This window comes from Scyliorhinus torazame, chromosome 13 (genome assembly GCF_047496885.1).
Source record: "Scyliorhinus torazame isolate Kashiwa2021f chromosome 13, sScyTor2.1, whole genome shotgun sequence".
NCBI lineage: Eukaryota > Metazoa > Chordata > Chondrichthyes > Carcharhiniformes > Scyliorhinidae > Scyliorhinus > Scyliorhinus torazame.
Genome location: NC_092719.1, coordinates 26,747,139 through 26,768,581, shown reverse-complemented (window position 1 = coordinate 26,768,581; position 21,443 = coordinate 26,747,139). Strand labels below are relative to the sequence as shown.

At 46.9% G+C, this 21,443-nt stretch overlaps 1 protein-coding gene across 5 annotated transcripts in view; it reads left to right on the top strand.

Moving 5' to 3' along the window:
• The window catches only part of LOC140387908 (SH3 and multiple ankyrin repeat domains protein 3-like), a 1,536,301-nt gene that overhangs the window by 1,467,949 nt on the left and 46,909 nt on the right, over nucleotides 1–21,443 (top strand). For 4 of the 5 annotated variants that reach the window (XM_072471211.1, XM_072471209.1, XM_072471210.1 and 1 more), the window contains 2 exons: nucleotides 7,064–7,169; nucleotides 18,779–21,128. In XM_072471211.1, coding sequence (XP_072327312.1) covers nucleotides 7,064–7,169; nucleotides 18,779–21,128 — 2,456 coding nt within the window. The remainder of the gene's footprint in view (nucleotides 1–7,063; nucleotides 7,170–18,778; nucleotides 21,129–21,443) is intronic. The other variant, XM_072471213.1, reaches the window with a different exon arrangement.

Here is a 21,443-nt window from a genome sequence, read left to right as displayed (position 1 = left end):
AAGCAGTGCCCAGAGTCTAAGTTCCAAGAGTCCTGGGTCAGGTTAAGTGTGGGTATCTCAGGACGAGGAGAGAAGTTGAGGCCTGCAGGGAGTGGTAGTGGGAGTGTTGGTAGAGAGACAAAAGGGGAGGTAGCACCTACAAGGGCCAGATCATTTTGCGGACGCCAATGCTGAAAAAAGGCTGTTTACAGGGGCGCCCCCACCCCCCACCTTTCCCAAACAAGGCCCGAGAGGGGTCACTTTTTAGGCAACTCCCTTGCCTCCTGCCACCTTGAAAATTGAGCCTGGGTGGGAAACAGCCCTTGAGTGGTCATTAATTGGCCACTTATGTGCCTCAACTGGGGCAAGGATGGGTGGGTGGGCTGACTTGGCCTCACCAATCCCACCATAAAATTGACGAGAGGCCTGGTCGGGTGGGAGTTTGGTGAGAAGGCCATCCGAGCAATTTTATAGCCTCCCTCCCCCCCCTCCATCTGCAAACCCGCCAGCGGGGGAATGTAAAATTCTGCCTCTTGAACTTGTGCATAATTATAATAATCTTTTATTGTCACAAGTATGAAGTTACTGTGAACAGCCCCTAGTCGCCACATTCCGGCGCTGGTTCGGGTAAGCCGGTACGGGATTGAACCCACGCTGCTGGCCTTGTTCTGCATCACAAACCAGTTGTCTGGTCCACTGAGCTAAAGCAGCTGAAACAGGGGCTTTCTCTACTTCTACAAGCAAAAACAAATCCCCCACATGGTGGGGACCTTTGGAACTGTACCCAAGAGCATTGTGGTTGCTCAATTATTGAGTATATTCAAGACTGGAGTATATAGATTTTTGGGTACTAAGGGAATTAAAGGATAGTGTGGGAAAGTGTATAGAGGTTGAAGATCAGCCATAATCTCATTGAAAGGCAAAGCAGGCTTGAAGAGTCAAAGGACCTATTCCAGCTCCTATATCTTCCATCTTCTGAATACAAAGTGGTGGATGTTATGCCAGAATTCATAAAACTCCAGTCAGGTCCCATTGAAAGTGCCATGTTCGGTCTGGGCAGAAGAACTCCGGAAGGATATATTGACCTTGAATGAAGTGTTGTGCAGATTCACCAAAGTGATACTGGGGCTGAAAGGGTAAGATTGGTGGGGGGGGGGGGGGTATAATTTAATATGAAGAGATATTCTAATTGAGGAGGTAAAAGTACCATGTCAAAGAGAATGTTTTTCTTATGGTACAAAAGCAATGCTGAGGGTGATTCAGGCCTTGTGACGAGGTTCAGCTTATGTTGCTGTGTCTGACTGAGCATTTGGCATGCAGTGTCATCTAAAGGTAAATGTTTATGACTCAGCAACATGTGGGTTATAGCCATTCACAATCATGGATAGTGCATATTTCCCCAGTACCTACTGGGACTTTGAATGAGAGCTCTGCCCGATTGCCAACAATGCACCATGCTTCATTGTGTGAATGCAGAATGCACAATCCCCCAGTGCCTGGGTACAATGATGCCTGAGTGCTGGGTGCAACGTCTGGGTACAGACTGCACTGTAACTCAGTGCCTGTGCGCAGACTGTGCCATTCCTAGTGCCTGTGTACAGATTATGCCTTGTCTCAGTTCTGTGGAGAGTGCTTAGGTATGGACTGTACCATGCCTCGGTCCCTTAATATACAGGCTCATAGACTCCCTCCATGAACTTCGCAGTGGTTCAGCCCACTAAGGTTATCTGTAGTTCAACCATTCAGACCAGGAAAATCCAGTTTAAATCCACATCTCTCCTGATTTAACTACTTTCAAATTTGGAGAGCTTGGGAACTACCATCAGCTTCACCACTGCTCAGAATTTGAAAATCAGACAGGATGCCCACATTTAATTGGTGTTTAATGACAAACTTCACCTTTGTGGATGTCAGTTGATGACAGGATTAGGCTAAACCGTTTCCCGACAATGGTTGAATAGCCCACCAACACTTACTGACCAGATCATACATGAACTATGGTCACTGTCATCTGCAGAGTTGTACCCCAACCTCAGTCAGTTGGGGCAGGATAGTAGTGGGCAAGCTGGAAGGGCCCACCCCATTTGTGAAGCCATCCATTCCAAGATTAATTTAAGTACTTGCTAGGGCATTTGACTGTAAATATGCTCTTTGACCACAGCAGACGTTGCCTGACAAGTTGTTTAATCCATCTGCTAATTTTCTGTACCTTGTCTCAGCCATTTATGTTAGGCTAACCTTCAATTAAAGGCTTTTGGCGAGTTCTCAAGTATTTGAGCAAACAATTATACACACAAATCCCTGCCTTGATGAACACACTTCCAGTTCTCATTTCCTCTCCCTTTTATTCCATAACCGTCTTCACTTCCATTTGCACTTAGTAGCTATTCACATAGATGAACTCTGCCAGTGACCCGGAAGAATTAGTCTTGTAGACCGTCCAACTGTCTTGAGGTATGTTGTGCATGCAGCCTATTAAAAACGTTATTCTCTGGTTGTCGGCATTATTAGCAAGATCAGCATTTATTGCCCATGTCTAGTTGCTCTTTGGAAGGTGGTAGTTGGCCTTCTTCTTGAACCGCTGTAGGTAAAGGCACTCCTGCAATGCTGTTCGGCAGGGACTTCCTGGATGTTGACTCAATGACAATGAAAGAAGAGCTGATATATTTATAAGTCAAGAGGTGGTATATTACCAGTCACACTCAGGCGACTTTGACAATGGGACCAGGAAAAATTAGGAGGACATTCCTGCCTCCAGCCAATCTTACCTGAAGCAGGGTGAAAATGTTAAAGGCTCCTGCCTGCAGTGGCAAATAGCCAGTTTGATCATGTAAGCATCCACTTGGAGTGGATTGGGGATTCTGCTGGGATCTTCTCAGTACCAGTAGATTCCCTGGTGAGACCAGCCCTGGTAGGTGCCTGGCAGCAGCTGGCCAGGTGGGCCCCACCAGGCCTTTTATAGCTACCTGGCCAACCAGAGCCACAGGGACAAGGTGGTCACAGCCGCTGCTGCAGACCATTTCACATAGGGGCTTACCCTCCACAGTGCTGGCCACAGTTTATTTGAAGAAAAATGAAAGCATCTTCAGAGGGCATCTCAAGATGGAGGGGGATTCCATGTAGTTATACAGGGGCTAAAAGGATTTGATTGTGACCAGTGGTTGCACAGAATAAACTTTTATTCCCTTGAATATAAAGGATTAATTGACACTCTAAAATGATTCAAGGACTTAATATGGTAGACAGAGTGGGGAAGTCCAGAACAAGGAAACATAACCTTCATTCAGAGGCTGATGAGTGACAGGAAGTAGTTGAGGCCAAAACATTGTATGCTTTCAAGAAGCAGTTAGATATAGCACTTGGGCGAAGGGGATCAAAGGACATGGGGGAAAGATGCGATTCGGCTATTGAGTTGGATCAGCCCTGATCATAATGAATGGTGGAGCAGGCTTGAAGGGCTGAATGACCTCCACCTGCTCCTATTTTCTATGTTTCTAAGATTAGAGGTGCCCATTCAAGGATCTCTCTCCCATAAAGTTAATTGAAAATCTCAAAACTGAGACCAATAGACTTTTTAGGGTAAATGATGTGCAACAAAAGCAGGTAAATGGAATTGAGATAATAGGTCAACCATAATCTAATTGAGTGACGGGACTGGCTCAAAAACTGATGGTGGCCTCCTGTTCCTTTCTTCCTTGTGCACTCTGCAACCATGGTGCACCAAGGCTTATGTAAATATGTTGAATTTAAATAGCTTTTAAATTTATGCTTCATTTTCTCATTTGACGTGAGTGTTTGAATTTCTAATACTAATCAAGAATAATTTGTTCAGCACACAGAACAAGATTTTTCTTTTTGCCCTTAATTCCTGGCTGAAAGGATGGAACTTATCTCCAAAGTTGATCTTCACAGTCCATTGAATAAAAAGGCATTGCTTAGTTCATAATGAGTCACAAAGCCCCAGCCGGAAGGTCCCAGGGTCCATTCTTGATCTGCAGCGAGTGACCTATCTCAGCAGGATAGTGGCAGAGGTCTACAATTGGCCTAGAGTCCAATGGAAGAAAATCCAGCTCTCTCTGGTTATGCAGAAAGTGCACCACCCCCTCCCTCTGAGAGGCCTCACATAAGTGGCGGTCGACTTCAACTGTAATTGCCTATTGCATGAATAGTCAGTGTCAAGTTTCAAATTAGTGGCCAACTGGGTGAGGCACTGGACGTATCTCCCAGCAAGAGTTAGAACCTCAGGAAAGGATGTGAGAAAATTTGGGAGGGGAAGTGAGTTTGGGCACTCTTTTTAAAAAGTTTTCAAACACAATTTTTCCACTTTACAAATCAACATAAGAGATAACACAATAACTAATAAGTAACATTATTTAAATAAAATAGTGAACTAGCAAAGTAACAAAAAATAGTGCTCCCCCCCTCCTCTTCCCCCCCCCCCCCCCCTCTGGGCTGCTGCTGCTGACAATCTATTTTCCCTTAACGTTCCGCGAGATAGTCAAGGAACGGTTGCCACCGCCTGGAGAACCCCTGAACCGATCCTCTCAACGCAAACTTCATCCGTTCCAGTTTTATGAATCCTGCCATGTCGTTTATCCAGGCCTCCACGCCGGGAGGTTTCACTTCCTTCCACATAAGTAAGATCCTTCGCTGGGCTACCAGGGACGCAAAGGCCAGAATATCGGCCTCTTTCGCCTCCTGCACTCCCGGCTCTTCCGCTACCCCAAACATAGCTAACCCCCAGCCTGGCTTGACCCGGACCTTCACCACCTTTGAAATCACTCTTGCCACTCCCCTCCAGTACTCATCCAGTGCCGGACACGACCAGAACATATGTGTGTGGTTCACCGGGCTTCCCAAGCACCTCCCACACCTGTCCTCCACTCCGAAGAACTTGCTCAGCCTTGCTCGTGTCATGTGTGCTCTGTGTAGAACCTTGAATTGTATCAGACTAAGCCTGGCACACGAGGAAGAGGAATTTACCCTACTTAGGGCATCAGCCCACAGCCCCTCCTCAATCTCCTCCCCCAGCTCTTCTTCCCATTTTCCTTTCAGCTCCTCTACCAGCGCCTCCCCCTCGTTTCTCATCTCCTGATATATTTCGGACACTTTGCCCTCCCCGAGTTTGGGCACTCTTAAAGAATTGTTTTCATGGACTACTCCCGGAAACCATTCCGGTGTTGGGCCTCCTGAATGTAAAAAAGGCTGTTATCAGAAATGTGGTCCATTGAGTTTTAGGAAAAAATAAAGACCTTGGGCTGAATTCTCCGCCATTGGGATTCTCCGTTTTGCCTGCAGACCCGGGTTTCCCGACGACATGGGGCTGCCCCACAATGGGAAACCCCATTGACCAGCCGGCGAAATGGAGTATTGGACTAGAATTTGTCCTGAAGTCTTCCGGAGTGCGATTTGAACCCTGAACCTTACGATTCAGATGACGTTCTGAGCTTACATTCCAAGGTTAGCTCAAATAAACGTTTTTTTTAAACCATTGCAGAAATGCAACGTCTCTGGCAAGGCTGGCCTTTATTGTCCATCCCTGTTACTCGATGTTCTTTGAAGTAGATTGGCACAGCTGAGTGGCTTGCCAGGCCACTTCAAAGGGCAGTGAATCAAATTGGTATGGGTCTGGAGTCACATTTAGGCCATATGAGTTAAGAATGGGAGATTTCCTTCCCCAAAGAACATGAATGAGCCGGTTTGGTTTTTATGACAAGCTCGCAGCTACATGATCACTTTTACAGATCCCAGCTTTTTATTTCCAGAATCTTCGAATTGAATTCAAATTCATGATTTGTTGGTGGAATTTGATCTCATGTTATTCAGATTATTAGTCCAAATCTCTGGAATACTATTTCAGTAACACCAGTCCTAATGTGTTCTTTTTAATTCAATTGTATAGAGCCTTGATGAAACCTCACCTGGAGTCTTATGTATAGTTTTGGTCACCTTACCTAAGGAAGGACATACTTACCATAGAGGGAGTGCACTGGAGGGTCACCAGATTAATCCCAGGGGTGGTGGAATTGTTTTCTGCAGGGAGATGGAGGGAACTGAGCCTGTATTCTCTCAAGTTTAAAAGAATGAGAAGTGATTTCCTTGAAACTTACAACATTCTTCCAGAATGTGACAAGGTAGATGTGGATAGGATGTTTACCCTGGCTGGTGAGTCTAGGACCAGAGGACACAGTCTCAGAATATGGGGCAGGCCATTTAAGACTGTGATGAGGAATTTCTTCGCTCGGGGTGGTGAATCTTTGGAATTCTCTACCACAGAGGGCTGTGGAAGCTCAATCATTGAGCATGTTTTTAGGGGAGGAGGTGGCGTAGTGGTATCGTCACTGGACTAGTAATCCAGAGACCCAGGGTAATGATTTGGGGACCCGTGTTCGAATCCCACCACTGCAGGTGATGGAATTTATGGGCAGCACGGTAGCCTAGTGGTTAGCACAATTGCTTCACAGCTCCAGGGTCCCAGGTTCGATTCCCAGCTTGGGTCACTGTCTGTGCGGAGTCTGCACATTCTCCCCGTGTGTGCGTGGGTTTCCTCCGGGTGCTCCGGTTTCCTCCCACAGTCCAAAGATGTGCAGGTTAGGTGGATTGGCCATGCTAAATTGCCCTTAGTGTCCAAAATTGCCCTTAGTGTTGGGTGGGGTTACTGGGTTATGGGGATAGGGTGGTGGTGTGGGCTTGGGTAGGGTGCTCTTTCCCAAGAGCCAGTGCAGATCCGATGGGCCGAATGGCCTCCTTCTGCACTCTAAATTCTATGATTCTATGTTCAATGATCGATAGATTTCTGACATCAAGGACATGGGGAAAGTGAGGAAAAATGGCATAGAGGTAGATGAACAACCATGATCTGTTTGAATAACGGAGCAGGCCCGAATGGCCTACTCCTGTTCCTGTATCATTTTTTGTCTGATTGCACTCCTGTGAAACATTTTGGGATGTTTTACTACACTGAAGGAGCTATGGAAATCCAAATTTTTGTAATAACACAGCCTGTTAATGAGTTTCATATAAATGAAATCCAGTGTCCACAGTCCTTCTCCCATGAATATGTGTCTGTTTTCTTTTCTTTCAGTCACTATTTGAGCGTCAAGGTATGCCTTCAAAGTCAACTCCACCTTCTGTACCAGAGAAACCACACATCTCAATGCCTAGAGGAATGTCAAGGACAAAATCTATAGGTAAGTTTACCATGCTAACATGGAGGATTTGAACCTTTCTCCCCAGTAGTTCAAATTGATAAATTCTCGCTCTGATATGGGACTAGCCAATGTGGAACCTTCAGGTCCCTAGAATTAGTCCCCTTCCTATATTGAGTTAAATCACCTCCACCAGGGCAATAGGAAGGGTCTTACAGTTGACCTATAAGGAAAGAGAAAGACGAAAGTCAGCTACTATTCATTGAGTACCCTTCCCCTTCTGGACAGAGCAGATATGTGGATGGGCGCAGGGCAGCGGTGACAATTGAAGTAGGATAACCCAATCACACTGACTGCCTAGGCTCTTGCATGACTCGCAGGGGGCCAGAAGAACAGAGAGGAAAGGGAGGAACATGGACCAGATAATCTGACAGTGTTGTTAAGACTGGCCTCACTCCTGTTTTGATTTAACTCCCGAGGTATCATGTAGCTGAATCATATTCATTTTTGTTAATGTTGATGTGTAATGTTTTCCATTGACATCTCAGATTTATTTTTTATTTAATTTGCTCTCCCTTCCTCTGCCCAGTCCTTCGCATCTTCATGTGAGATTTTACAGCCAGAGTCAACTGTTCAACTGTGTCCATCGTTGCCACCCAAGCCCCATTTTGTCCTCACTCAGCATCCAGACATGGATTTTCGAGTAGCTATCATTCAGTCATGACCAGGGTGGGGTGTTCTGGCTGATTCTTCCTTCCTGCACTCTGAGCAGCCTTCCACAGGGATCATGTAGAACAAGAGGGTCAGAGTCAGTTTCTGTCCCGAGCTGCCTGCATGGCTGTCCAATCCACAGAATATTCTGCCTTTCCAACACAATGAGATCTGCAGAAGTCCGTCCATCTTGTCCTGCCCTGAGCCAGGTCCTAACTTTACTCTCGCGCATGAGATTCTTTGAGCCACCTGCTAGGGGGCGTGGGGTGGTTTCCCATTGCCTTTCTCATGGGTTTTATCTTTGAGGTGCAACCAAGGTAAAGGGCCTCCAAAACATTTATAATTAGAGAGGGAGCACCAACACCTATCGGACATGAGTACCCCTGCTGGATGTCAAGCTAGCACTCAGGGTCGAGCATTCTGGTCTCCTGCCAACACACCCACCCATTTCTAATCTGCCTGAAATTTTGCTGGGGGGGGGGGGGGGGGGGGGCGGCAACAAGGGAGGCACAGGTAGCTCACCCGTGCTTGGGCCTATTGAGGCACTGATACTTTACCAATGGCAGGAAGAGACCCATGCCATGCAGGAAGCCCAGAAGCTTGAACTGTGCAGGCTGGTTTCAGGCAAGTGTGGGCACCTCCTTTGTGGGCTGGCTGGACCAGACGCAGGATAGGGACGCTATCCCTGAGCCAGTGGTCATTCTGTTCAGATGCATGACCACTGCTGGATGTCAACCCAGCAATTCATGACCAGGTGCTATTTGTCAGGGCTGTTCAGAGTGGGGCCCAAAACTTTTACCTTATGCCTCAGAAACAGGGAACTTTAGCACTAAATCAAGAGATAAGCCTCCTGCAGTTGTAAAGGGATATTAAATGAACTGGCTCCAGACAAGACTTGGAATTAGAATGGAGCAAGCTCCAATTAAAGGAGCTGCTGCAGCATCAATTAATACCTGTAAGAAAGAGTTAGATAAATATATGCACATTGTTTGAACAAAAGAAGGATAAATACAAATAGAGAGACAATGAAGGTATAGAAAGTTATCGAGAAATAAAAAAGCAGACACACATAGGTAATGTCACAGATATAAAGAAGCAGAAAGATAGGCGGAGATGGTCGCAGAGGTACAGAAAGATATGGGAGCAGAGGTACAGAAATATAGAGAGCCCAATGGAAATGGTTAGAAAGATGCAGAGATAGATAGAGGCAAAGATAGAGATTAAAAAGTAATAGACAGACACAGGCAGAGATAGGTACAGAAAAATAACAAACTACAGACAAACACAAGGGAGAGATAATAGAGTAAGAGAAACGGATACAGTTAGAAAGATACAGAGAGATGGAGATAGGCAAAAATAGAGATACTAAATCATAGAGGGAAGAGAAAAAACCCATCAGATTGAGGGAGATAGATTTTTTTTAAAAGACAGAAATATAGGGGGGAGTTTTCCGAGGCAAGGGGTGGTTGGTTTGCATGTATGGGAAGAATAAAATCCCCGAAAAGTGACATTGGGTCAGGATCCAACATCATCCCAACCACTTCATGGGTTGGCGTCTACGCTCTGCCAGCAGTGGGTTTGAAGGTAAAGAGGCATATAAAATCTAGCAGGTGGCCTCCCCGCCACACACCCACCCATTTCCAATCTGTCTGAAATTTTGCCAGGGAGCAAGGGAGGTGTTGGGTAGCTCACCCGTGCTTGGGCCTATTGAGGCGTCATGTGGCCGCAGCACACTGCAACAGGTATTTTACCGAAGGCAGGAGGAGACTCATGCCATGCAGGAAGCCCAGAAGCTTAAGCTGTGTGACTGGTTTCAGGCAAGTATGGGGACCTCCTTTAAGGGCCACCTTGACCCATCGGCAGCACAATACCAGTCCCACACCCCTGCCCTGTGCCAGATTGTTGTAGTATAAGGGTGCCTGGAATAGCAAGGGTTAATGTGGTACTGGGAAACAGCACTGCACACAGTATGATACAAAGAGACACATGATCTGAGACTAGGGTCAGTTGTTGACTGGACAGAGACCTGCGTAGAAGCAAGCATGGAGTTAGCTCATAGCTTGGGCTTACCCTGTATGTAGCTATATAGTTATTTGTTATCAATAAACAGTGAATGTTCAACCATCCAAGACTCAGGGCTTTTTCATGAGACTTACTGAACATACAACATGGAGGTGGCTAATGGAAAAACCCTCACCCTCAGAGAAGCTGGAGCAGCAATTCACAAGCTGGAAAATTAAGGAGCAGCATTCTGACCTGACTGAAAGCACCTGATGTGAAGACACAAAGGGAAAGAAGTTCCGTTGCAGACTTGGAAGCAGGGAAAAAAACTCCATTGTGCAACTAAATACTCAAGAGATCTATTGCGAAAGCCCACACAGTATAGAGTAGATCTACAAAATCTACTATCTGTAGATAGTACAGACAGTAGGAATCCCCTAAAGAGGCCAGGGTCCTTAAAAACACCCCACTCTCCTGACCCTCAGCCTAACCCCAATCCCTGGGTCCAAATACCAGAGCCCACGGGTTACCCCAATGCCGGATCAGAGGAAACCAGGGCTGTTTTAAATTGAACCTCCTCCTGTCCATAACAGGACGGCACAGTGGTTGCATTGCTGCCTCACAGCTCCAGGGACCCGGGTTCAATTCCGGCCTCGGGTGACTGTGTGGAGTTTGCACGTTCTCCCCGTGTCTGCGTGGGTTTCCTCCGGGTGCTCCGGTTTCCTCCCACAGTCCAAAGATGTGCAGGTTAGGTAGATTGGCCATGCTAAATTGCCCCTTACTGTCCAAAAGGTTAGGTGTGGTTATTGGGTTACGGGGATAAGGTGAAGGTGTGGGCTTAAGTAGGCTGCTCTTTCCAAGGACCAATGCAGACTCGATGGCCGAATGGCCTCCTTCTGCACTGTAAATTTTCTGACGTTCTATAACAATTGCCCCAGGATTATATAAAAAGACAGAAACTGAACAAGTGAATACACAGCTTTACTCAGTAGGTCCGATAGCCGATGATATTATTGCAACCCAAGGAATAAACAAATCCTCTGATAAACCTGATGAAGGGCAGCACGGTAGCAGAGTGGTTATCACTGTTGCTTCATAGCTCCAAGGACCCAGAATCCCGGCTTGGGTCACTGTCTGTGTGGAGTGTGCACGTTCTCCCCGTGTCTGCGTGGGTTTCCTCCGGGGGCTCCGCTTTCCTGCCACAGTCCAAAGATGTGCGGGTTAGGTGGATTGGCCATGATAAATTGCCCTTACTGTCCAAAAGGTTAGGTGGGGTTACTGGGTTACGGGGATAGGGTGGAGGTGTGGGCTTAAGTAGGGTGTTCTTTCCAAGGGCCGGTGCAGACTCGATGGGCCAAATGGCCTCCTTCTGCACTGTAAATTCTATGATTCTAAGTTCTAAAATCATTCAATACATATTTTAAACGAAGAATCAACAACATTTTAAAGAGAGCAGACCTCAACAAATGTCTCAACGGGCTGGAGAAGTGGTTGGACTCAAATGTGTGGAGCAACAAATTATAACAGATTGGCTGATGGCTGTGATGATGGTGCGTCAGAACTCATAAAGCACAGAACGGTTGTCGGAGTGGTGGATGGTGCCCTTTCAGACAAACAACAGGCCAAGGCAGATCCAACTCTAAAAAAGGCCATCCAAATAGTCAGACAATCTGAAATCTGCCAACAGCACCAATCCATTTCACATGATAATCCATTAAATTGATGTACCACACCAGCTAGACCAAACCGTGCTTCTTGGGTGAGGTCAAGGATCCTGGGTTCTATTTGTGGAATGTGGACATGTCCGAAAACAATCTCCTCACCAACTTCAAATTGGACACAGGTGCCATTGTGAACAAAGAGCTGTGGCCATTGACAACTCCTGATGCCACCCACAACACAGCTGTCTGGAGAAGGTGGTATCAAGCTCCCAGTTAATGGCACACTGCTGGCGACCCTCCAATACAAAGATAAATGTAGCCCACAACCAAGAACTCTCCCTGTTAAGCAAAAAGGCCTGTGTCAATCTCAGCCTCCATCCGAAAATTGACAAAGTCGTACTGCAAGCACCTGGTTCCAAATTTAAAACGACATTCCCAAACCCTTCACTAGATTGGGGGTAGCCGAGGGCCGCATACAGTACATAGAACATAGAACATAGAAAATACAGCACAGAACAGGCCCTTCGGCCCACGATGTTGTGCCGAACCTTTGTCCTAGATTAATCATAGATTATCATTGAATTTACAGTGCAGAAGGAGGCCATTCGGCCCTTTGAGTCTGCACCGGCTCTTGGAAAGAGCACCATACCCAAACTCAACACCTCCACCCAACACCAAGGGCAATTTGGACATTAAGGGCAATTTATCATTGGCCAATTCACCTAACCCGCACATCTTTGGACCGTGGGAGGAAACCGGAGCACCCGGAGGAAACCCACGCAGACACGGGGAGGACGCGCAGACTCCGCACAGACAATGACCCAAGCCGGAATCGAACCTGGGACCATGGAGCTGTGAAGCAATTGCGCTATCCACAATGCTACCGTGCTGCCCTTAAGAACAAATAAATCTACACTATATCATTTTACCGTCATCCATGTACCTATCCAATAGCTGCTTGAAGGTCCCTAATGTTTCCGACTCAACTACTTCCACAGGCAGTGCATTCCATGCCCCCACTACTCTCTGGGTAAAGAACCTACCTCTGATATCCCTCCTATATCTTCCACCTTTCATCTTAAATTTATGTCCCCTTGTAATGGTGTGTTCCACCCGGGGAAAAAGTCTCTGACTGTCTACTCTATCTATTCCCCTGATCATCTTATAAACCTCTATCAAGTCGCCCCTCATCCTTCTCCGCTCTAATGAGAAAAGGCCGAGCACCCTCAACCTTTCCTCGTAAGACCGACTCTCCATTCCAGGCAACATCCTGGTAAATCTTCTTTGCACCTTTTCCAGAGCTTCCACATCCTTCCTAAAATGAGGCGACCAGAACTGTACACAGTACTCCAAATGTGGCCTTACCAAAGTTTTGTACAGCTGCATCATCACCTCACGGCTCTTAAATTCAATCCCTCTGTTAATGAACGCGAGCACACCATAGGCCTTCTTCACAGCTCTATCCACTTGAGTGGCAACTTTCAAAGATGTATGAACATAGACCCCAAGATCTCTCTGCTCCTCCACATTGCCAAGAACTCTACCGTTAACCCTATATTCCGCATTCATATTTGTCCTTCCAAAATGGACAACCTCACACTTTTCAGGGTTAAACTCCATCTGCCACTTCTCAGCCCAGCTCTGCATCCTATCTATGTCTCTTTGCAGCCGACAACAGCCCTCCTTACTATCCACAACTCCACCAATCTTCGTATCGTCTGCAAATTTACTGACCCACCCTTCAACTCCCTCATCCAAGTCATTAATGAAAATCACAAACAGCAGAGGACCCAGAACTGATCCCTGCGGTACGCCACTGGTAACTGGGATCCAGGCTGAATATTTGCCATCCACCACCACTCTCTGACTTCTATCGGTTAGCCAGTTTGTTATCCAACTGGCCAAATTTCCCACTATCCCATGCCTCCTTACTTTCTGCATAAGCCTACCATGGGGAACTTTATCAAATGCCTTACTAAAATCCATGTACACTACATCCACTGCTTTACCTTCATCCACATGCTTGGTCACCTCCTCAAAGAATTCAATAAGATTTGTAAGGCAAGACCTACCCCTCACAAATCCGTGCTGACTATCCCTAATCAAGCAGTGTCTTTCCAGATGCTCAGAAATCCTATCCTTCAGTACCCTTTCCATTACTTTGCCTACCACCGAAGTAAGACTAACTGGCCTGTAATTCCCAGGGTTATCCCTAGTTCCTTTTTTGAACAGGGGCACGACATTCGCCACTCTCCAATCCCCTGGTACCACCCCTGTTGACAGTGAGGACGAAAAGATCATTGCCAACGGCTCTGCAATTTCATCTCTTGCTTCCCATAGAATCCTTGGATATATCCCGTCAGGCCCGGGGGACTTGTCTATCCTCAAGTTTTTCAAAATGCCCAACACATCTTCCTTCCTGACAAGTATTTCCTCGAGCTTACCAATCTGTTTCACACTGTCCTCTCCAACAATATCGCCCCTCTCATTTGTAAATACAGAAGAAAAATACTCATTCAAGACCTCTCCTATCTCTTCAGACTCAATACACAATCTCCCGCTACTGTCCTTGATCGGACCTACCCTCGCTCTAGTCATTCTCATATTTCTCACATATGTGTAAAAGGCCTTGGGGTTTTCCTTGATCCTACCCGCCAAAGATTGTTCATGCCCTCTCTTAGCTCTCCTAATCCCTTTCTTCAGTTCCCTCCTGGCTATCTTGTATCCCTCCAATGCCCTGTCTGAACCTTGTTTCCTCAGCCTTACATAAGTCACCTTTTTCCTTTTAACAAGACATTCAACCTCTCTTGTCAACCATGGTTCCCTCACTCGACCATCTCTTCCCTGCCTGACAGGGACATACATATCAAGGACACGTAGCACCTGTTCCTCGAACAAGTTCCACATTTCACTTGTGTCCTTCCCTGCCAGCCTATGTTCCCAACTTATGCACTTCAATTCTTGTCTGACAACATCGTATTTACCCTTCCCCCAATTGTAAACCTTGCCCTGTTGCACGTACCTATCCCTCTCCATTACTAAAGTGAAAGTCACAGAATTGTGGTCACTATCTCCAAATACAGTATTACATACAGTATTACATCAAGGGAGTTATGCCAAGTCTATGTGCCTGTTCATACCAGGGCAAATACTGCACCCACTCAAGAAGCAAATGCAGCAACAACTAGATGAGATAACCAAAATAGGAGTCACTTCACTGACTGGTGTTCCAGAATGGCCCCAATTCCAAGGCCAAGTGAGTCCATATCGGCGTCGACCTGACACAATTCAACAAGACAGTGGCATCAGTGGATGACAGTATGACCAAACTCTCCAAAAGCACAGTGCTTTCAAAGTTCGATGCTATCAGTGGCTCCTGACAATTTCCACTAGATGGGAAATCCAGATCGCTGACTACGTTTATGACCCCTTCGGCAGACTCCCTTTCAACTGTTTGCCGTTCAACCTTACCTCGGCAATCAGGGTTTATCAATGCACGATGTCAGCCATTTTGCAAGGCCTGGGAGGGTGTTGTCTGCCATATGGATGATGTTTCAGTCCATGGCATGACCATTGAGGAACATGGCAGGAAGCTCATGACTGCCTTAAAATGCTTTCAGGAAGCAGGGTTGACACTAAACAAAGATTACGCGGAGCGAACCGAGGTCCTGATGGGCAGAAAACTCTGCCACAAAAACCTGGCGCAGGGTTGGCAGTCAAGGACTATTGAAACATTCGGGACTGAGAACAGTCCTGAGTCAGCAGTGACAGACTTCTACCTGCGCTACAAACCTGAAACAGTAACACAAAGGGGAGAGGGTGTTAATCAGGGATCTTGAACGATGGGGTACCATTGTCTGGAGAGATGGTGACCAGCCAAGATCATACCTCATCCATGCACCGGAAGGTACAATGAGGAGAAACAGGATGAGGCGCCTCTTTATATCTCGAGGCAAGTCTCCTACATATACTTTAGAAAATTTAAAAAAGACAAATCAAGTGCCAGAAAGACAGATTACAATTCAAACTCTAAATCAACAAAGGTCTCCCAAATCAACAGAGCCTGCCACTTCTCCGAATGTAACCAGAATGAGATCTAGAAGAATTGTCAAGAGTCCAGACCATCTGACTTTATAAAGTCAGAGACTTGTAGGGAGGAGAAAGGCTAGCAGGATTATGATGTAAATACATTGGCTAAAAACTTGCTGGAGGTGTAGTATAAGGTTATTTGACATAGCAAGTGTTCATGTGGGACTGAGAACAATACCATTCACAGTGTGATGTAAACAGACACGGGACTTGAGAATAGGGTCAGTTGTGGACTGGACAGAGGCCTGTGTAGAAGCAAACATAGAGTTAACTCATACCCTGTAAATATGTACATAATTATGTGTTGTCAATAAACTCTTCATCTTTAACCATAAAGGATTCAGAACGTCTTCGTGAGACCTACCGAACATACAACGTTCATAGTCCCCTTTAACTGTACCCCCATCTTTGACCCACCCCTCCCCAAACCCCTCCTCTTCCTACCCCATCTCCCCAGTGATTGACTGCATGTGAGAAACCTTCTTGGATCAACTGGTTAAGTAATTAAGGTGCTTGAAAAGCCAATTAGAACTGATTCACCTTAAATTCTGGATTTCCCAGCCAGTGCATTTGATTCCCAACCTGTCAGCAACTCCCCAGGTTGAACCAAGGTGTGTGTGCCGCGGGGACAGATTCTTCCCTGCAACTGACAAGCTGGGGAGGCTTTGATCAGTGAAACTGAAGATGCTCCAGACATGGCCAAATGATAGTTACTGTCAAAGTACTTCTTCTCTCAGAGCTTGACAGGCAATTGCTAACTTATTGCAAGACATTTCACCCATTAGTAATTCATTCACCTCGAGCTGCTCTTCCCTGTTGCCAACCTTCACCATAGCATGGGGGCAGTTTGTAGAGCTCCACCGTGCACCACTCATGAAGGGCAACAGGGGAAGTAACAGCAACAGGAGTAAGACGAGCAGCCTTCTCCTGGTGCAGAGGGGATGGACACCGGGATCCAGCTGAAAGGAGGCCAGACCTCGAACAAACCATCTGCAGGACGTAGATCAGCCTTCCCAGCATCTCTGAGCACCAGTGCCTCTGGAGGCTCGGACTTGCACTGCAGGTCACTGCGTACATGTGCAGCCTCCTGGAATGATTCCCAATGGAGCAAGTGGACATGTACTGCCAGTGGCCCATAGGGTGACTGTCACTGGAAGAGCCACTCCTTCCTGCCAAGAAGAGCCATATTGGCTTAAAACGTTTACCCTGTTTCTCTATCCACAGATGCTGCCAGATCTACTGAGTTTTTTCAGCACTCCCTGTTTTTATTTCAGAGCTCCAACATCTGCGGTATTTTGCTTTCATTATAGGTATGGAAGTTGTGTGTTAACATAAGAACATAAGAACTAGGAGCAGGAGTAGGCCATCTGGCCCCTCGAGCCTGCTCCACCATTCAGTGAGATCATGGCTGATCTTTTGTGGACTCAGCTCCACTTTCCGGCCCGGACACCATCAACCTTAATCCCTTTATTCTTCAAAAAACTATCTATCTTTGTCTTAAAAACATTTCATGAAGGAGCCTCAACTGCTTCACTGGGCAAGGAATTCCATAGATTCACAACCCTTTGGGTGAAGAAGTTCCTCCTAAACTCAGTCCTAAATCTACTTCCCCTTATTTTGAGGCTATGCCCACTAGTTCTGCTTTCACCCGCCAGTGGAAACAACCTGCCCGCATCTATCCTATCTATTCCCTTCATAATTTTATATGTTTCTATAAGCTCCCCCCTCATCCTTCTAAATTCCAACGAGTACAGTCCCAGTCTACTCAACCTCTCCTCGTAATCCAACCCCTTCAGCTCTGGGATTAACCTAGTGAATCTCCTCTGCACCCTCCAGCGCCAGTACGTCCTTTCTCAAGTAAGGAGACCAAAACTGAACACAATACTCCAGGTGTGGCCTCACTAACACCTTATACAATTGCAGCATAACCTCCCTAGTCTTAAACTCCATCCCTCCAGCAATGAACGGCAAAATTCCATTTGCCTTCTTAATCACCTGTTACACCTGTAAACCAACTTTTTGCGACTCATGCACTAGCACACCCAGGTCTCTCTGTACAGCAGCATGTTTTAATATTTTATCATTTAAATAATAATCCCTTTTGCTATTATTCCTACCAAAATGGATAACCTCAAATTTGGCAACGTTGTATTCCATCTGCCAGACCCTAGCCCATTCACTTAACCAATCCAAATCCCTCTGCAGGCTTCCAGTATCCTCTGCACTTTTTGCTTTACCACTCATCTTAGTGTCGTTTGCAAACTTGGACACATTGCCCTTGGTCCCCAACTCCAAATCATCTATGTAAATTGTAAACAATTGTGGGCCCAACACTGATCCCTGAGGGACACCACTAGCCACTGATTGCCAACCAGAGAAACACCCATTAATCCCCACTCTTTGCTTTTTATTAATTAACCAATCCTCTATCCATGCTACTACTTTACCCTTAATGCCATGCATCTTTATCTTATGCAGCAACCTTTTGTGTGGCACCTTGTCAAAGGCTTTTGAAGCCCTATTCCAGGACTTGAGCACACCATCCAAACTGACGCCCCAGTGTACTACTGAGTGTAAGTGCTGTTGTAAGTGCCACTCTTCGCCTACCGATTGCTAGCACCGCTGCCTCACAGCACCAGAGACCCGGGTTCAATTCCGGCCTTGGGTGACTGTGGCGTTTTCACTTTCTCCCTTGCATGCGTGGATTTCCTCCGGGTGCTCCGGTTTCCTCCCACATTACAAAGATGTACAGGTTAGGTGGATTGGTCATGCTAAATTTCCCCTTTGTGTCCAAAGATCTGCAGGTTAGGTGGGGTTAAGGGGATAGGGTGGGGGCAGTGGACCTGGGTGGGGTACTCTTTTGGAGCTCCAGTGCAGACTCGATGGGCCAAATGGCCTCCTCCTGCACTGTAGTGAGTCTATGATTCTGTAATTCAGCTGAGTGCCACAGCACACGTGGTGGAAGAGAAGTAAGTTCTCCAGGTGGCTTGGCTCATCAAAAGATCAAAGGTTAAAAACTCGCTACCTCCACTGGCTGTGGGACCTTTCTGTGTGCAAACATGGCTGCTCGATTTGCATACACAGTGATGTTCACTGTACTTTTAAGTAATTCATTGCCTGCCAAGCCTTTTACTGAGAGATTCAACAGGGTACGTGTATATTATGAGGTGCTTTTGTCATGTATTTCAGGAGCCTCTGAGGACGATAAACTGTCAGTCTCAGCCATGGAGGGAAGGTTTTCACGCAGCACGTCCATGCAAGACACTCTTCGGGAAGGACTGGGTATACCCCCACCTCCTCAGATAGCCCCTCCCCCGCCACCCTCCTCATATCTTTTAGATACAGGCCCTCCTCCACCTTTCTCCCCACCCCCACCCCCAGGACGAACTTATGACAATGTGCGTTCCAGCTTTAAGCCCAACACCGAAGCGAAAATACATGGGGGGCAGCAGGCGGTGACGACAGCGGAGGTCTATGAGCCAAGTCGGACTCCTCTGCCTCCAGTAGAAAGGCAGAAAAGAGCCAGGTCAATGATAATCTTGCAGGATTCATCTTACTATCCCATAGAACCAACAGACATCCCCTGGCCCAGCCCCTCACCAATCCCTCAAGAGAAAAGCAAACGGAAGGCTAAGGTGGTCGACAATCCATACGCAAACGTGGGCCAGTTCAATGTGGGCCTGTTTGCCCCAACAAAGCCACTTCGTAAGAAAAGCCCTCTGGTCAAGCAGTTCCAGGTTGAAGACGCGATAGAGAGAGCATCAGCAGCTGGTTCCTCTGTGGCTGGCAAGGAGTTATTAGCCAGGAGGATAGCGCAACACTCTGGAAAAGAGTATGGGCAGCAGCAGAGAGAGGGAATCAGCAAAGCGCAGGAGGACGGACAAGATCTGACCAGCCCTTTTTCTGTCGCCATTGCAGGAGCAGTACGGGACCGAGAAAAAAGGTTGGAAGAGAAGAGGAAATCAACAGTCTTCCTTTCTGTAGGTGCCATTGAAAGCGACACAGCACCCAACATCCCAGCTCTGCAACAGTCCAGGTCAGTTGACGAGAGACTACTGAGTAGCAGTGACAGGTCTCTCCGATCGCCAATCCCTTCACCTGTCCCTTCCACAAGACCACCAGCAAGCACACCTGTGACTTTTATACATCCCCTCACAGGGAAGCCACTGGACCCCAACTCACCACTGGCACTTGCGCTGGCCGCAAGGCAGCGGGCACTGGTTGCCGAAACGCAGCACCACAGGGTGGCTGTAAGCAATGAATCCATAAAAGCTCAGGAGAGAAATGCCCCTCTGTACATGGAGGGCCACAGTAAAGAGGCAAAGAAAACAGAAATTGAGGGCCTCACATCGCCTCCCTTCTCTCCAGAGGACAAAGCAGGCTACAGTCCAACATCTGGGGTGCCAGTAACTGAAAAACACCAGTGGGGAACTCCAACCATTTTGAGGAAAGAAATAGAAACTAGACCGGGGCAGATAGAAAAGCCAGAGCGAGAAGATAAGAGAGTGGAAGAGAAAAAGAGTATGCTTATAAACATAGTGGATACATCACAGCAGAAAACAGCAGGCCTACTGATGGTCCATGCAACAAGTAATGGCCAAGAGTCAGAACTTCAAGAAACTCCAACAACTGCCTTGAAGCCATCATCACCACAGCCTCAACCGTCCCCTACCGAGAAACAAGCTTCTCAGCCGCCCAGTGCTGTTTCTGAGCCTCCTCCGCCAACTACTGAAGCACCTGGGAAAACCCAAACTCAAGGAAGCTCTGATGAAGATGTGGAGCCATTTGCCATTTCTCTCCCTCCACTGCTGTCCTCCAGCGACGAGGAAACAAGAGAGGAACTTGCAAAGATTGGTCTTGTACCACCTCCTGATGAATTCGCAAATGGCATCTTCATCCGAGCCGAGGCTGTAAAAACTGCCAGCCATCCCAGTAGACCTCCAACTGCAGCACCTTCAACTACTGGCATTTCACCCTCAGGGAAGCCTTCAGATGCCCCACCTTCAGAAACAAGCGTGGACTCGGGTGTAGAAGAAATAGACACAAGAAGCAGTAGCGATCACCACCTGGAAACCACGAGCACGATTTCGACCGTCTCCAGCATGTCCACATTGTCGTCAGAGAGCGGAGAGCCCTTGGACACATACACATCATTTGCTGATGGACAGACCTTCATACTCGAGAAGCCTCCAGTGCCTCCAAAGCCAAAGCTAAAGTCCCAACTCAACAAAGGGCCAGTCACATTCAGGGACCCTCTCTTGAAGCAGACCTCAGACAGTGAGCTTGTTGCCCAACACCAACCGTCCGCGCTGCCCCCCGGCGTAGGACGGTCTCGCTACCTCATACAGAGAAAGTCCAAGTTGTGGGGGGATGCCGTTGAGCCCAGGCCCATTCAGATGGTTGAGGGCAGCAAACCCAGTGTAATAAGCGAACTGAGCTCCAGACTGCAGCAATTGTCTAAGGATACTCACTCACTCGGGGACGAGCCATCAACAGCCTCTCTAGAAATAGGAAAGAGGTCACCTGTTGTCACTGCACGGTAAGGCCAAATTACTAATTTCTCAATGTAGAACTGCTAGTATTTTCTCAATGCCCCAAAAACATGATCATTTTTCTCAGAGGTAATTCCAGAGCTTAATATTAAAAGTAAACTTCTTTTCAGATGTTCTGTGGGTAATGTTTCCTGGCATGAGCACAATTCCTGATGCATTTAGTCCTCAAATAAAGGGCTTTCTGTTAATGAAGATAGAGAGTGATAAATGAGACAATTACATCCCCTGTCCCCAGGGTACACTAACTGTCAAGTTTCAAAGGTTTTCAAACTGATATTTGGAAAGAACGTTTGTTGCACTAA